The sequence below is a fragment of the Stegastes partitus genome, unplaced genomic scaffold (genome assembly GCF_000690725.1).
Source record: "Stegastes partitus isolate 25-593 unplaced genomic scaffold, Stegastes_partitus-1.0.2 Scaffold414, whole genome shotgun sequence".
NCBI classification, from domain to species: domain Eukaryota; kingdom Metazoa; phylum Chordata; class Actinopteri; family Pomacentridae; genus Stegastes; species Stegastes partitus.
In genome coordinates this window covers 383,330-401,201 of record NW_007578145.1, presented here as the reverse complement: position 1 = coordinate 401,201, position 17,872 = coordinate 383,330, and the positions used below count along the sequence as shown (strand labels likewise).

Below are 17,872 nucleotides of genomic sequence, written 5' to 3'. Positions count from 1 at the left end.
ACACGCATTAACCGCTTACTGTCGACTAACAAACACCTGCAACTCAAAGAGCAAACAGTTGTTGCTGTATTGACATAAACTTGCTAAATTTAAAGCTGGGCCTTGGCACTTTAGTGAAATATCCATTAATTTATTTGATGTTGACAAGCAATTTATGTGACTTATTTATGTTTTCTGTTTAGTATTCATATTTCCTTAAATAAAACCAACATTATCTGTTAACTGGCTCAAGACCTCAAGTCATTTTTTAACAAATCTATCTACATCTTTATGAACAGGAAATGCTTACAGTCAAGGAGTTCATATTTTGGATATGATTATGTATCTTGTCTGTTGCCATTCAACAAGAGCAGTGATGCTCGTGGCTCACAGAGGAAGCACTTGAGCACATTGATGCTTTAAGCTGAAGGCTATTCATCTACTGTCAATGAAGTCCAGGTGAAAAGGCACCGGAAAAACTGAGTAATACAAGTTATTCTAACTTTATCGAGGCAACGTGGAGAAAAGACTGACGGCAAAACAGCTGCTTTTAATAACTCTGAACAGCAAACCAGCTGACGTAACAGTAATTTTACCTCCTTGCTGATGAAAAAGAAGGTGTTGACATATGCGGCTCCACCCAGCAGACCCTCATAGAGGATGATAGCAAACACCAGCCAGGCGTTGGGCAGGAACTGGTAGCGTACAGCGAACAGGAGGAACACTGCGTTCACCACCTTTAGAGGAGCGGGGAGAGAAAACAGGGCTTTCATACAAGGCACAAACTTATTGCACGCAAAAGTGACTTGTTGAGCTACTTGTTTGCACAGGTAGGATAAAATGTTTTTTAATCATCTAGGTACTTCTCCGCTGTTCATATTTTTCAGCTTTCTCAGATCTATTTCTATTCAAAAATCCTATAAATTCATCCATCCATTATGTATACACCACTTAATCCTCACTGGGGTCGTGGGGGACTGGAGTCTATCTACTTTGATTGGCTGGAGCCGCAACCCTTGCTCACCTTCAGCCAATCGGAACACAAGCTACGAGTAACGCCAGAGATCTAAGACTGTATATAGCGGTCGATGAACCAGACTGTGAGCCTGACTGTGAAGAGGAATTTGAATCTTACTTTTAGTACACTCGCCAATAACAGAGGGAAGACTGTCTGCAAAAATCATTTTCAGCCATTTCTAACTTTGTTTCAGTGCCGGACAGTCAAGTATAGCCTCAAGAATAATTAATAGTGAACTTATTAAAACAGTGTGATCCAATCTATCATATTCAGTCTCATGTCACTGTCTTGTCTGACGAGCAGGATGTTTGCTCGCGTCTCACACAATACAACTCATTATTAAATTTCCACGTGCAAAAATTAAAGAAATATCTAACCATGGTGTTGGAAATGAACATTTTGCAAATATGTTTAATATAAATGGTCAGATTCTTATCATTTTTTAATAAAATGTAAGCAAGAAAGCCTTATATTTGCAGAAAACCTTATGACATAACTATTTTCTGCTGATTTGTACAGGATTTGGGCTGCAAGGTGGATCGGTGGTTAGCACCGTCGCCTCACAGCAAGGTCACCGGTTCGTGTCCCGGTGAGGACACCCAGGATCTTTCTGCGTGGAGTCTGCATGTTCTCCCCGTGCAGCGTGGGTTCTCTCCAGGTTCTCCGGCTTCCTCCCACACAGTCCAAAACCATGTTGAGGTTAATTGGTGATTCTAAATTGTCCCTAGGTGTGAATGTGAGTGTGCTTGGTTCACCCTAAGTCAGCTGGGATAGACTCCCAGTGGCTCATGTGTGGCTGCGACCCTCGTGAGGATTAAGTGGTGTATAGATAATGGATGGATGTACAGGATTCTCCATCCCTCACCTGTAGCAGAGAGAGAGCCCACAGCTTCCTGATCTTTACACAGCGCAGGGAGGACCGAGACAAGAACACACCGACCTGGTAGAGCGTCTGGTACCTGAACACACAGAACAGTAACCAAACAGAAGTCTATACCTGCAAAGAAATCTAAATGAAGTAACAGCTTCAGAATACTATTGAATATGGTTGACTGACCAGCGATACTGCGCCGCATGTGACAGGACAGAGTTGTGGAAAAACAGGAGCTCCATCTAGAACAGGAAAGATCGACATTATTATCATAAAATCCTACTGCATTTTCTAATGTTTAAATGGACTCTGTATATTGTACTTTGCACACTCCACAGGGGAGTTTAGTTTGACTTGCAGTAAGATGAAAGTGACGCCAGAGGGCAGCAGAGAACTCACCAAGCCCTGGTTGATGAAGTACTCCGCAAAGTAGACCAGTCCCAGGGGGAACACAAACTTCAGTAAGCCCTGCTCGCAGAAATGAAAATGCAGTTAAAGATTGACTAGAAAAAATGTTGATATTCATGTTAAATGAAGAGTGCACTTACTTTGATGACAAGCAGTTTCTCTGGGAAGGTGAGAGAGCCGGCGGTCCTGTTTTCTGATACATTAAAGGTAAAGATAGCACGGTCAATGTTGTTAATTTATTCAGATCAACTCTTTTCCACAGTGGGAGAAGAAATCGGCAGCCTTCTGTCTGTGTCTACTGAGAAAAAATGAGGCTTCATTGTGGAGGAGTCGCTACGGGTTCTTCAAATTTTGCAAAAAGCAGCCGTGATGGTACTGTGGTCACCTGATTGTCCATGTGAGGTAAAATCTAATACCCACCATGTGTTTCTATACAGACCAGAGAAGTGTATTATGAAGCAACATATCCAGGCTTTCTTTGCATTAGTCGGCTTAACAAAACCTAAAACTCCAATCAGAGATAACTGGTGTCACAATGGTGGTTATTAAGTCGCTTTTTATAACTGTTAAACTTCATACAATTAAACATGATAATCAAAAAGCGCATTTAGATCTGACGCTGTCCCACAACAAAGAACACCACCTACGTCTTTGGCAAAATTAGTATGAAACGTTATTGATTGAATGATCTCTGTAATAAGTACTAATAGAATAACTGATGATCTGATATGTGCTCTGCTAGCTGCGGGATCGGCAGTGTAAATCGGACTCAAGCAGAAAAACGCATTTAAACATCTTCTGCATCACCAGCTGAATACATGGAGGTTGAAACTGCACCGCTTCGTTCAGTGGGATTACGACCGAACAGCTAAACAGGTTTGCAGATATAATAAATAGCCTCAGTTGAGATTCGCTCAAAGAGAATTGTTAGGGGGAAAAAAAAAAGGTGGAAGGGAGGCGGTGACTTAAATCCCAAACTCTAAACAGAACCTCCTCTGGTTCAGGTTCGCGGTTCAGCAACCCACTAGTCTGACTTCACAGCACATCCTCCAGGATTTAAATGTTGTGCACAACCTTAAAAAATTCTGATTAAGTGCTTCTGCAGAAGATTTGCAGAACAAAAAAAAAAAACTCTCGACTCTCGGGAGCCTTGAACCTTTTTCAGTCTTTGGTTTTTCTGGCTCGGAGCCTCTCGGCCTTAATTCGTTAAGTGCTCACAGTTAATTTCATTTCACCTAAGTGGTCCAACATCATTAGCGGATGGAGGTTTAGAGCAGTGGTTCTCAAACTTTTTGAGCCACAACCCCCAAGATAGTTTGTGTTCGTGACCCCCCTAATTTGAATTCTTAATATATCATGAGTAATAACTTTGTTGTTCATGCATCAATGCGTTAAAAACTAATGTGTTAATTCCACAGATTAATCTCTTTACATTAACACGTTAATTTTCTGTTGACTAAATGAGTGAATTGAATTTATTTCGAACAAATAGAAGGGAAAAAAATATAAAAACAAAATAAATTTTTTTTAAAAGAGCAAAAAAGAACAATAACATCGCATAATCAAATCATAATATTAAGTTAGACAAAGGAGTGGGAAGGCTTTTAATTTTGACAGCCCCAATCCAAATTTATTTGATAAATGTAGGCTTTAATTTATTTATTTTTTTCTACAATGATCTGGCGACCCCCTGAAATTATCTTGGGACCCCCATTGGGGTCCCGACCCCCAGTTTGAGAACCACTGGTTTAGAGGAATAGTAAATTATTTAAGAGGTACACCTATAGTATCTTATTCAGTGTAGCCAAGCACAACTTAAAAAGACTAACAGCAAGAGACAAAGACTAACTTAACTATCTTAAAAACAATCAAGTCACTGGGTACATGTTTGTGTTGAACATTATTAAGAAAAAAATGCACTATTTTTAAATGCTAGCGCTGCGTAGAGTGAACAAAATGGCTCTCGAAACAGCTCTCACCGATAAGCAGAGATATACGCACAGATTATTTTATCGCCTCCAATGCTAATGTGAGTGACGCACAGTTTCCACGAACAAACCCGAGATAAAACAGCCGAGGTGACAAGTGCTAACAAGCCCTGCTGGTTTCAAGCAATGACTCGCTTAAATAAAACTGCCTCTATAACATGAAACAAAAGCTTTACTTTATCAGCTTGAAACTAAAATCCTAAAAAGAACAACTGAAGCATATTTTACGTATTTTCATGTTAGATTATAGCAACTTCTTCCAAACACACGTATTGCTGCTGATGTAAAACTGTTACTGGATCTGGTCGTATTTGTCTGTTTATTATTATTAGATCTTTATTTTCTATATCTTGTATATCCTCATTTTTATATTCTGTGCTTGCACTACTCTTTTTTCTATGCATATTTTTATACTTATACTATTTCTTATATGTACATTTGTGTGTATCTCTGTGTGTACTGACATCATTGTGAGATAAATAAAGGCACGTCTTATCTTATTGTTCGCAATGGCTCGTCTGAGTTTGTGACATTTACCTGTGGTTGACTTCACCTGCTCACCTTCTTCTGAATCATCCAGCAGCTGCCGTCTGTCCTCTGAGGTCACAGGTGTATATTCAGCATCGCTGCTCCTCCACTGAGGAAATGAAGGTGGAGGAACCAGCAGGAAGAAATAGCTGGTGGTGGTGGTGTTGGGATAAGCAAAAAATAAAAAATAAAAAATGGGAGAGGAATAAGGAAAAATCATTTTATTAGTATTGGAAGTAAAGCCCACCCTCAGTGAACTAACTGTAACATGCTTAACTAATATTTGATATGATTATAAATATCTATGATTTATTGTCTGGATAAATATGTTTTGTTTTTCAACTTGAATAATTAAAGAATTTTTGGAACATATTTGGAGCAATTTGTTATTCTTTTTTGGTCATAAAATGTAATCCAAAATGTTGTATGTGAAGAATCAGGTCCCCTTGTGTGCTTGTTTCAAAAGGAGAGTTTTTTGAAATTCAGACTTTTTTGAAATAATTTTTCTTCACAAACAGCACTGCTATCTACTTAATATTCCACATATTGAACATTTTTGGGACTGTTTATATAAGTGTCAAGTTTGAAGTGTATGGCCTTATTACTTTCTGAGACAATTGGAGTGAAAAATGCTATTAGAGGTTAAAATGTCCAATTTCTCATGAATTTTCCAACTTTGGAAGACGATGACTCAAAAATTGCAGGGAGCCTGCTTGTGGAACTTTTTGTGGAATAAGTTAAACTATTTTACTTGATAAAAACCACAATTCAAAGTATTTCCCAGGATACCGGAACGGAAGTCACTTTCTGAGAGCGAGCTTATGGCCTAAATTGAATGAAAGTGAACCTTTATTGGCCATGCAGATTCACACGAACAAGGAATTAGATTCTGTTTTTTGTAAATTGTTAAACCTTTTGCTAAGCGACTCTTTGTTGACAGTCAAATCGCTCACATGGAGGACCGACACCCCAGAACCTACACATCACGAGATGGTGTCTCCTCAACTTCTCACAATAAAGCAGCACTTCTTTCACTGTGTCAGAAGGCTCCAAGTTGTAGAACTATTGACCTCAAACCTTGGCATGTTTCTCCATTTGAGTGACCCAATGAGCCCAAGTTTTTCACAAAAGAAGGTAAAAGATCATTTTGATGTGTATACCAGATCTTTGTCCTTCCTAACCCACCCTGCAATACATCTCAACAACACCTCGGATTCATGCTGGAGGCTAATGACATTGTAAAATTTAAGAAAGATTTTAGGTGCATCAAAGAAAAATGTGAATACGCGTGCAGTAAACAAGCATGAAGGCATTAAATAATGTGCTCGAGCTGTAAATAGAACAACTTGATGTCTGTACTTTGCTCGTACACAGGAAAAAAACAACAACTATGACCTTTCTTTTTCAGTTTTTTGACATTTTACGAACCATCTTCTGCTACACTTGTTTCGCACATTGTTTCTGCGTGCCTTTAAACATCACGTGAGGCAGAAGTTGGATCATATTACAGACAGTTAAAGTGACTGCTGACAGCTATTTTAACAGTCTTTGGACTCATTTCTTAAATACAGATTGACTGACAAAACCACAAAGTATTTTTCTTATTTTTTATCCTCTACTCTTACCTCACCACCATAGCAACCGGGACAACCAGCATGATGAGAAGTGTAATCTGGGGCGAGAGGCCGGCTTGGATGAGACCTGAGTAGAGGAGGGCACCAGCAACACCAGCGCCACCCGTACCTGAGCCCCAACCTTCCAGTACATCCCTGAGGCAGGTGGGAAAACCAGCATTAACAACTCAAACTTAATATATTTGCAAAAAAAAAAACACCTGCGAGATACAGACACACATGCATGCACCTGGTTTGTTTGACCATCAGCAGCTACTTTGCATCATTTCTGACTATTTCTTGGGTTTCAAATCAACTTTTAAAGTTTGCTGGATAGTTCGAGCTGAGAAAAAAAAAGGAAATTCTGTTGCAAGGAGAGGCTGTTTGATGCTTCCTGGTTACAGATGCATTGAAATCAGGGGATTTAGAGGCAGACAACATCATATTTACAAGCAAAAGTCTGAAAGACAGGAATGAATGAAAGTCAGATTTTCCTAAAAGTTTCCCAAAATGAAGTTTCTATTATGGCAGATTATTAAAAAAATGGAGGGGAAATGTCGTAATATAACAAAAATGTACCATACTTTGTTAGATTTAGATTCATTTTTTCTTATCCAATGTTTTTTTGACTTAGCATTTTTAGTTCTGACAACATTCCCAACAGTTTGTACAGCTTAAACTGCAATTACTGTCATTTAACATGAAAATTACTGCAAAAATACTCGACTATAGCTTCTGTTCATCCCCATCAGTACTTTACATTTAGCTCACCTTTGCACATGATAGTTTGCCATTTATAGTAAACTATATTTGAACATTTACACTTTTATTATTACTTTTATTGCATTTATTCTGACTATTATTACATTTTAGGCTCTGCTTTCAGTCATATTATCTCTTTTTTTGTATATTGACCAATTGTAACAAAGTTTTCTGATGTCGTACTATTTGTTTCCTTTCTTTCTTTCTTTCTGGCAGAAATAGGTTTCCACACAACCGCATGAGAACGCAAGAACACAACTTTGTCTGAACAAACAAAAAAGCAGACAGATGCTAGTAATGTCATGTGCTGATGTTCGGCGTGGAGAATGTTCAGTGAGGTTAAACAGGGAAAAACGAAAACACTGAGCGTTTACCTGTTGAAGTACACAGTGAGAGAGAGGAAGGACAGTTCTCCCAGTCCAGCGCTGACACTGGCAAAGATCACGCCTACAAACACAGAGGAGAAGTGCTTCATCTGAGTCTGGGGAGTCAAGGGATTTATTCTTTTGTTTGACCATCATTTGGCTTCTTCTTTTACTTTAGTCACTTAGCGAGGTCTATTTTTTTCTTTCAGCTTCCTGTGCAGCCAGAATGTAGATAAATTACTTCCTGGTGAAGTTAATTTAATCAAAGTTGTTTTCAGAAATTTCTTGAACCCACTTTTTCACAAAAAGACACCCTCGATTTCATCAGTAGCACCCATAACATGATTGTCTCTCAAGACATCTGCCCATGTCAGTATCACATTTTACCACCTAAAGTCCACTATGAACCATCCTGTCAAGATCTGCAAAATCACTGAGCTTTGTCTTAAATATTAATCTATAGTTATTAAAAAAATTATAGTTATTATTATTTATATTTTATTGATTTAAAAAAAAAAGTGAGCTTTTACAATATTGAATTTCCCTTCTGGGATGAATAAAGTATTTTTCATTTCATTTTTCATTTCATTAAGTTTAACAATACAGTCGTCCTCAAATGTATTCACATCCTTCCATTAAAGAAAAGGCAAAATTCACAATAGTCACTCAAATAACTCGAAACCGAAAGAAGTAATAATAAATAAAAATTTGCTAAATTATACTTTAGTGAAATAAGGTGTTGCTTTTGAATTGTGGTTGAAAAGAATAATTAAAAAAAAAAAAAAAAAACTGTCCCGGACTAGTTGGAGAAAAAAAAAAAAAAAAAAACTGTCCCGGACTAGTTGGAGCACTTTGCTGATGAGCAGTGCAACAAAATCCAAATAGCTGTCAACAGGTGCAGAAGTCTGACTGAGAGTTACAGAAAACACTTGATTGCAGTGATTGTTCAACAAAATATTAGTTTACGGGTCCCATCATGCTTTTTTTGAATTGAACCACACTTCAAAAGCAATGTCATGATTTTCATTCCATTTTTATTTATTATTACTTTTGTCAATTCCAACTTATTTCAGGGACAACTGTTTTTTCCTTCTTTAATGGGAGGGGATGAATACATTGGAGGACGACTGTACCTACATTATTAATCTTAATGTCATGAAGTGGTAAACGTTTGCCAATCAATGCAAAATGCACATCCTACACCTCTGGTTTTTTTTCGCTGAAATGCTCAGTCGTTTTCAAAATCGCTCCCTCGGCAACTTATTCGCAGCTCAGAGTAACGGTTTTAACTCCATCACGAGCTCCACGCTCAGAATTCAGACGCACATGATCGCTTTGTGTCGTCACTGTCTGGTGAAATGTTTCACAGCCGTCATTGTGGCATCTTTAAAATGCAACGATTAGCAATGTGGAGTTTTTAGCAGAAAGTGAAGTGGAAGTCGCAGATGGTGCTTTTTTTAATCTCACAGTGGGGAAATTTAGTTGCACTGTATAAAGCAGAAATTAAGACTACTGCAAATAAAACTGCTGACAGCACATATAGTGTAAATTAGGAGAGATTTCTGACCCAGTCCCTGTAGTTTTTTTACTAAAACACTTTAAAATGATACAACAGGAGCCTTAAGGTGACACCAAGGTCATTTAACGGCCCCATCTTGTAGCGATGCCAAGAGACTCGAGGCATTTACTATTTCGGTTTATATTTTGTGTGCAGCAGCATTATCAAGTTATCCTAATTACTAAATGACACACACACAAGGACTGGGAGAAACAGGACCACAGTCCTTATAGTCCTTTGATGCATGCTGTTAGAGCGAAGCATATGGTTAAAAAATATATATAGATATTAAAATGTTCAAATTTGAATATCAAGTCACTGATCAGCGTCAGCGTGGCAGTAAACATTTTACAGCAGCAGCTTATGATAAAACTGTTGTGTTCCTGTGAAACGACCGCAGCTGCTCACAATCGATAAGACAACGGGAAATGAAACCGCAGCAAAAACAAGCTGCATCTAATCCACGATCTTAATGCTGGACCAGAGTCCCTTCGATCACTAATAACGATAATAGATTCAAGGATTAGAAATGGCGGGTTTTTACCGAGAATACTCATCCACACAGCCGAGGAGAAGGACACGAGGAGGAAACTTGTTGCTGCCATGATGACACAGAACAGCACTCGGAAGCTGGAATGAAAAACAGGAATTAGTCGAGCCACATGAAGTGATGTTCTCGCTCTCAGCAACTGGTTTGTTTCACTTTGAAAATAGAATGAAAAAATGGCCAGTTTTAAATTAATAGCCAGCCTGAACTATCAAAAACCAGTCAAACCATTTATTCTCATGATGGAGATTGGTGACAAACTAAAGTAAAAAACATTATTCGTCCAAAAGAGACTCGCTCACTTGATGTTTTGATAGTAATCATAGAGAACATGTCGGTCCAAATCGCTCATCGGTGTTCATTTGGGTTCAGATCTGGTGACTGTGAAGGCCACGGCATGTGACTCGCATCATGTTCATACTTATCAAACCATTCAGCGAACCCTCATGTCTTATGGACGGGGCATTTTCAATATGAAAGAGACCACTACCGTCGGGATAGAAATGTTTCATGACTAAGAACAACTTCGTACTGATTTGCAGTGAGCCTTTCCTCTTCAAGGACAAGTGGAACCAAACTATGTCAGTAAAATGCCCCCACAACACAGCAGAGCCACCAGATCCCCTCACTGTAGGGGTCAGGTATGAAGGCTTTTCCTTTAAACTGTCACGTGTCTGTATTTAGTGAAGACTGTCAGTAAATGTATTACGTGCCAACCTCATATGAGTGTCGTCAAACCAGCATCTGACCAAAAAAACACGTGAAATACGGTCAGAATCTCCCGGTTCCTTCCTATTTATGAGCTATGGACCAGCAAGGCCTTCTCTGCTGGCCTAAACTCCATCAGAATCACTGATTTACATTGTAATACTTTCCCATTAATCTTTTAACTTTATCAGTCTATTCTCTTCATTTCATAGTGTGTCTCTGGGCTGTGGTGCTTCCAGCAGTGTATGTTTATATTAGAGCTTTTATCCAATCATATTTCAGCCATCATGTGTTGCCGGGGTCACAGAAATCTGCCCTGAGGCCTTCAGAATCAACAGCGCAGGCAATGAAACTGTTGCTTTAACCAATCAGATTTGGAGTTGGTGGTCCCAGGGCAAGCTAGCTGGCTGGCCCACAATGACATCAGCACTTTCACGTCCTCTGATTGGACGGTCCGAGAGCTTAGCCAAAGCTAGTTATTCCTGTCTGCAGCGACCTGCACAAGCTAAAACTTTATCGTAAAAGTATTGTTTTGTTGTTGTTGTTTTTTTTAAGTTAAGCAAGCGGACATTCTCAGTCCAAAAGCGAATTAAAACTTATGTCAGAAACACAAACAGACAGATCCGACTTTCAGCATCAGCCTCCATGGCGACAGAACAGGACTTACAGGATTGGCTGCTCAACAGAGTGATTGAACTCTTGGTGAGGACAGTAAGGAGGATGGAGTTTGTGTTCAAATAGTCACAAGTTTTGGGGAGTAAAATATATATTTTTGTCATTGTATTGGGCTGATATTGATGCTCCTGTTAGATGTGATGTGTGGCTGCAGTTAATGGAGACTTGTTGAATTGTTTTAATTGGGTTTCTTGCTTTAGTGACGGCATTCATTCTTGCCACATGAGATACCTGTCGTCCTGTTATGCTGCCTTTCTGCATAATACTGATGGTTTCTATAACCGTGGTGTCATAATGACGGTGTGAACAGGTGGTTTGATTCAGGTAGGACACCACTGAAGGCCTAGGAGTAAAATGCACGGCCCCACTGTGAGGTTGACTTTTTGGGTATAAAAATGTCATCATTTCATCCTATTAGAAATCGGTGTGAAATTACGTCGTAGTTAGAGTATGAATTCTTGAGTTATTACCAAAACCACGTGTCCTCTGACCACCAAATTGGAATCAGTTTATCGCTGCATCTCAGTGAGCGTTTGTGTTGAATTAGAAGAAAATCCCTCAAGGCGTTCAAAAGATATCATGTCCAAAACAAATGGGACAGATGGACAACCTAAAAACATAACAGCACGGTTGTCGCTAACACGGAGGCGTCACAGTTTTTGTAATTTGTGAGAGCCAACGCTTTTGTTGGTAATGCACTGAGCTAGGCTGTTCACACGGACATGTGAAGCACCTCAGCAGGAAAGAATGCAGCTGTGAGAGAAATAAGTAAACAGGGTTAGATGAACTAATCACGGTCTTACCCATAGGGCAGTTTGTGGATCACAAAAGGAGCAAACAACTTGATGACGAGAGTTGGAAGGATGTCGGCCAACAGCACAGCCTGCGAAGGGAAGTGTGAGATCTCTTACAATATAGGACAATCTTCCATTTTAAAGACTGTTTATACACCAAATAAGATGAGGCAGTTTAAATGTCTGAAGGCCTGACAAGTTGTGTGTCTTAGGAAGTAGTTTTCACTCTGTCACAGGTGCTCTTTTTTTACTGGTTCGTGAAACAAAATCTAATTCTAAGCTCAAAGACAGACTGTAATTGTCCTAACCTTCTAACCTGTGAATTCTGTGGATTAAATATGTTTATGTTGAAGCTTTACTTTGCCATGTGGCCTCATTAGCACTGTGACATTTTCATTCTTCTACATTTAATTCCGTGGCCTATTAACATATCAGTACAAATGCACCAAGATCAATTTTTGCTTCATGTTTGAAAGTCACCACTACAAAATAAGGGTTTAAAACATATTCTGACACTTAAATCCACTGGAACACCCTGCCAATTCCCAGTCAACATACAGACTAGTTTGTGTCTTTAATTTACCGCAGTAGAGACAGGGTTGCAGTCATAGCGGCTGCTGTTGCTGCTGTTCCCGGCTTGGAAGTCCACAGTCAGCGTGACTGAACTCTACGATCAAAAGGAGAAAAGGTCTGAGAAGCCGAACATTTCACACATAAACGGGCGTCTTTTCAAACAGAAAGGTTAACGAATCAAATTTAAGTGCACATTCGTTGTCTTACAGACGCTGTGGCGTTCTCTGACTCTTGTTTCTTGAGGATGTCATGGGCGGCACTCAGCATAACCACATAGGCAAAGTTGTTGCACAACCCGAGAAGCCTGCGGGAGCATTCAGAGGAGTTGATAACACAAGAAAAGCAGATGCATCAACAGCTGATAACAAAACCACCGACCACATGGTTTCTCTTTAGTATAACGGCCAACGAACTGTGGATCTTAATCATGTGCTGCAGAAAGCTATGATAATTTAAATGAACTTGTGTGCAAGCGTCACATATCTTTATCACCTGTCCCCCATACTTAGGTCACACACTGTTATTATTTGCTTATGCAGGCACATTTGGCAAGTAAAAGATCATGAGAACTCACAGATAGTATAAGTTTTGTTGTACAACCTTCCGCTAATATCAGCAACAGTTGCAAAAGTAATTTTTGATAGAGTTTATAATAGAATTACAATTTCAATTTGAATCATTATAATATACGAGGTGTGTCAGAAAAGTTCCAGGACTGGTGTCACTGGAGTCTATCCCAGCTGACTCAGGGTGAAGGTAGGGGACACCTGGACAGGTCACCAGTCTATCACAGGGCCACACTTAGAGACAGACAACCAAGCACACTCACATTCACACCTATGGACAATTTAGAATCACCAATTAACCTCAACATGTTTTTGGACTGCGGGAGGAAGCCGGAGAACCCGGAGAGAACCCACGCTGCACGGGGAGAACATGCAAACTTCACACAGAAAGATCCTGGGTGTCCTCACCGGAACGCGAACCAGCAACCTTCTTGCTGTGAGGCAACGGTGCTAACCACTGTTCAACTTTGCAGCCCCCAGTGACACTAATAAAAAATTTTAAAGAAAGTTTTAGTTGCTACAAACTCAGGGTAAATATTCTCTGGTTGGTCAGAGCCATATGTGAGCAATGGCTGCAGATTACAGAGTCTCCATCTCTCATATTTTTGTCTATCTTATATGATTAGCGCTGCAAGGTGGTGCAGTTGGTAGCACTGTTGCCTCGCAGCAAAAAGGTTGCCGGTTCGCGTCCCGGTGGGGACACCGGAATCTTTCTGCGTGGAGTTTGCATGTTCTCCCCGTGCAGCGTGGGTTCTCTCCGGGTTCTCCGGCTTCCTCCCACACAGTCCAAAAACATGTTGAGGTTAATTGGTGATTCTAAATTGTCCGTAGGTGTGAATGTGAGTGTGCTTGGTTGTCTGTCTCTAAGTGTAGCCCTGCGACAGACTGGTGACCTGTCCAGGGTGCCCCCTGCCTTCACCCTAAGTCGGCTGGGATAGGCTCCAGCCCCCCCGCGACCCTAATGAGGATGAAGCGGTGTATAGAAAATGGATGGATGGATGGATGGATGGATATATGATTAGCATGTTCACTACATTGCACAAACTATTATTTTGTAAAAAAAAAAAACAACAACAACAAAAAAAACCCCAGAATTGGTAGTTTCCCTCCCCCAATATATTGTTAAAAATCTATTTCCAATCATAACAATTTAAAGTTGAATACTTGTGCAACTGTTCTGAGGAAGACAACACTTATTTGTACTTATTTCTGTGTGAATGCAAAGATCTTTCCATTTCTTTAGTGTAAATATGAAGATCAGCACAATGAGGAAGCTTCAGTTTCACAGTCAGCATTTCTTTAACTAGCACTCTACACTGGGAGTGACACGGGATTTATTCGTCTTATTTACCTAAATATATAGTAAATTATATACTTGAGTTGAAATAACAAACATTTTACTCGTCAGTGTGTCTTTAAATTAAACTTCCAGCTTGTTTAACAGACAGGTCACTCACCAGAATCCAGCCCAGTTGCGCCGTTCTGCGCAACGACCTGTAAATACCAGATAAAAAGACATTTAGTGTGAACTTTCACATTCATTAGTGCGGTGAGACAAACTGCCGACAGCTGACAGACCCACCAGCAGCGTCTGGGAGTTGGAGACGGTCTGTGTTGTCGCTGTCTGTCGGCTCCATGTTTATTTACACCGGTTCAGGCGAAAAGAAATAAAAGCAACAAACGCTAAAAACTGCCCAAAGACACGGAACACATCCTGCATTTAAATAATATTAAGCTCAACGAACACTGACGGTAAATTCCTCGACAAAAACGAGCTGTTTTTTTTCCGGTTTAACTCGTATTTCGCATCATAATTGTAAACTTTACCGACGTCACATGATCGCGGTGTTTCACTCTAATGACGCCCCGCGGAAACAAAACCCGGAAGACGTTTCCGTTCCGCCGATGTACAAAATTTACGTTCTTCTTCTTCTTCTTCTTCTTCTTATAATAATAATAATAATAATAATAATAATAATAATAATAATAATAATAACAATAACAATAACTTTATTTATAGAGCACTTTTAAAAACAAATGTTACAGTACTTTTAAATAAAAATACATTAAAAACTAAAGCACAATAAGCACACAGAATCATTGATAAAAGTAGAAAGCACACAAATAAAGCTATAAAACATAACACTTAAATAAAATCAGGAAAAGCTCTCCAATAAAAATGTGTTTTAAGAAGTGACTTAAAAGAGAGCACAGAATCAGCTGACCTGATTTCCTTATTGTTGTTGTTATTGTTGTTGTTGTTGTTGTTGTTGCTGCTGCTGCTGCTGATTTTATTAACGACATCTTTCTGGGTCTTAAACTGCAGACTGTGTGACTGTTTTTTCTAGGTAAAAGTTGCAATATCCCACTGTTAAAAGGAAAAACAAACAAAAAACTTAAGTTTAAATAAAGCAAATTAAAACACACAGAGCAGAAAACTGCAGGGGCAGAGGTAAAAAGCGGCCCCGAGTGGCAGGAAAGCGTCTGTCCATCCCACACAATCAACAATGAGGCCCAACGGAGGGTTACATATCGAAGTGGAGTCACATGTAGTATTTTTCTTAGAGAACTCTTTCATGGATGCTCTTCTCAATTCAGAGATTTTGTATTATTGTCATTAAAAAGTGCACGGATGGTATAAAAAATGCATCTGGTGTATGTTTCAGATTCAGCTGTGGATTTCGTTGAATTTCTTGCACAGACTCTTACAGATTGTAGAGATGACACCGACTTTAAAGAGTCTGGAAACAAGTTTTACAAAAAGCCCAACAATGTAATACTGACCCCAAACCTGCAGCCAAAATAAAGGAAACTAAACGCTGAGCTGAGGCAGTTTGATGTCTCTACTAGGTGAGCTTCTGACATACAGCAATTCACTCCCATGTACTGGTCTAATTTAACTTGAATTGTAAGTATTTTATGAGCTTCATCAAGCAACTGCTTCAGATCGTATTAAAGTGAAACAAAAAACCTAATTATATTGTTTATTAGTTCTCATGAACTTCTACGTGGCAGCCTTGGCTGCATAAGTAATGATCTACAAGCAACAAAAATAACTGTTTGTTTGGACAAAAAAATAATTAAAGAAGCATTGTGCCACTTACAAGTTAAGTAATGGTGAGAGTGTGTGTGCATGTGTGTGTGAGTGCATTTGTAGCTGTATGTGTATACATGGAGAGTAGGAGGGACGGGTTTTCTTGGGGATTTTTTGTGTATGTGTGTGTTTTTTTTCTTATTTGACAATGTTTTAAAATGCTGTAAAGAATTTTGTGTTGCTCTAGTGTATGAGAAATGCTATATAAATAAAGTTTGATTTGATTTGATTTGATTTGATTTGATTTGATTTGATTTGATTTGATTTGATTAAAGTTCAGCAATGACCTGAGCCTGGCCACCCCTATAAAAACTGTCTGCTATTTAGCTGTCTGCATTTAGCAATCAAGCACTGGTGGGCTGGATTGCTTGGGGAAAAGTAGAAATATTACACCATTAAAAAAACAAACAAACACTACAATTAAAGCAAAATTTATTTTGTAAAAAATAAAGTGCACAATGCAAACAAACAGCCTCTGAGAAGTCATTTTAAAACACAAAGCCTCACTATTCAAAGAATGTAAAACATTTTCAGAAACCAATCCCACAGCACAAAAGAGTCAGCAACAATAGTGGCTTACTTTGCAATAAGAGTATGCATGTTATCTACAGAGGCACATACTATTTGAATCGCTTCGTGTCACACACTTTAAGAATGCAATGAATGAAATTCTTTTAGTCTTTTTGGTAAAACAGGGGTGAATGTTGAGGAGATAACACACACAAATTGGTTCAGATATGACCGTTAACCCCTGACATTCAAATTGTTTGTCATCAAAGCACATCAGATAGGGACAAACTAAATCTATAATCATTCTAAGAAACGTTGCAGCAATATTCAAGCAAATCTTTAAATTGTTTTTCACAGTACTCGGGTAAATTTACTTTTCGAAGCGTGGTTTAAGCAGTAAAGGGAGGGCTGATCGTACTGATAAGAGTTTCATCTCTCCTGCTGTGTCTATAAAGCAGCAGTTGTTCCTTCGCAGCCTGCAGAGCCACAGAGACTCTGAGCTCCATCGCAGCCATGACTTTCTGCAAACTGCTGTGTGTGCTGGTGCTGATCCACAACTTTGAGGGTGAGGAAGACAAATAGCACGTTGTCGAACATTATTTTCTGTTTCTATTTGCCGAGCCTTAGTAGTATAATCTATGTGATGTGGGTTTTATTATAACATGTGGTATCAAAGTCAGGAGTTTTATTCATTCATTCTTTACTTTGAACATGTTTTTTTTTTTTTTTAAACATGGCAAAAAAAGGTTATTTTTTATGATGACACTAGTGGATTGTGTTTCCATATTTAGTGTGTAATCTGAATGCATTTCATGATGTTTGGATGGAGCTAGACAAGCTGTGTGTTCTTTTTCCCATCAGTGTGCTCACTGGCTCCTGGTTGAATACTTATATGTATCAGACAAACATCAGAGTAGCATATTTCAAACTTTTCTTGTGTCAATGCAAGGTCATATTTCTATTCTTGAACCACCTGTACTACACATGTACTTTTATCATGTTTCGTTATCGTGTTGCAGATGTTCTGGGAGCTGAGGTGAGGAGCTCCATCATCGGCGGAGAGAACGCTGAAAAGGGCCACTGGCCGTGGATGGTCCACGTCAATATGACGACAGCTGACCGCAGCGTCAGGTGGCGCTGTGGCGGCACCCTCGTCAGCAGTGGCTGGGTCCTGACTGCTGCACAATGCGTGGATAGGTAAGTGTGAGCTATTGTTTTCAGACTCTATCTATCTATCTATCTATCTATCTATCTATCTATCTATCTATCTATCTATCTATCTATCTATCTATCTATCTATCTATCTATCTATCTA

The 17,872-nt window shown here is 39.2% G+C and overlaps 2 protein-coding genes across 3 annotated transcripts in view; one reads left to right on the top strand and one right to left on the bottom strand.

Moving 5' to 3' along the window:
• The window catches only part of cln3 (CLN3 lysosomal/endosomal transmembrane protein, battenin), a 17,407-nt gene extending 2,625 nt beyond the window's left edge, over positions 1–14,782 (bottom strand). The window contains exons 1-14 of one of the 2 annotated variants that reach the window (XM_008285735.1): positions 14,536–14,782; positions 14,411–14,447; positions 12,595–12,691; positions 12,398–12,481; positions 11,824–11,903; positions 9,635–9,720; positions 7,542–7,614; positions 6,418–6,561; positions 4,802–4,941; positions 2,417–2,469; positions 2,268–2,336; positions 2,055–2,110; positions 1,863–1,956; positions 576–716 (exon numbers count right to left, since the gene is read on the bottom strand). In XM_008285735.1, the coding sequence (XP_008283957.1) occupies positions 576–716; positions 1,863–1,956; positions 2,055–2,110; positions 2,268–2,336; positions 2,417–2,469; positions 4,802–4,941; positions 6,418–6,561; positions 7,542–7,614; positions 9,635–9,720; positions 11,824–11,903; positions 12,398–12,481; positions 12,595–12,691; positions 14,411–14,447; positions 14,536–14,590 (1,209 nt within the window). In that variant the 5' untranslated portion in view covers positions 14,591–14,782. The remainder of the gene's footprint in view (positions 1–575; positions 717–1,862; positions 1,957–2,054; positions 2,111–2,267; positions 2,337–2,416; positions 2,470–4,801; positions 4,942–6,417; positions 6,562–7,541; positions 7,615–9,634; positions 9,721–11,823; positions 11,904–12,397; positions 12,482–12,594; positions 12,692–14,410; positions 14,448–14,535) is intronic. The other variant, XM_008285736.1, reaches the window with a different exon arrangement.
• Positions 14,783–16,999: 2,217 nt separating this feature from the next.
• The window catches only part of LOC103360092 (transmembrane protease serine 11F-like), a 12,754-nt gene continuing 11,881 nt past the window's right edge, over positions 17,000–17,872 (top strand). Inside the window, exons 1-2 of the mRNA XM_008285746.1 lie at positions 17,000–17,122; positions 17,577–17,754. Of these exons, the coding sequence (XP_008283968.1) occupies positions 17,071–17,122; positions 17,577–17,754 (230 nt within the window). The 5' untranslated portion in view covers positions 17,000–17,070. The remainder of the gene's footprint in view (positions 17,123–17,576; positions 17,755–17,872) is intronic.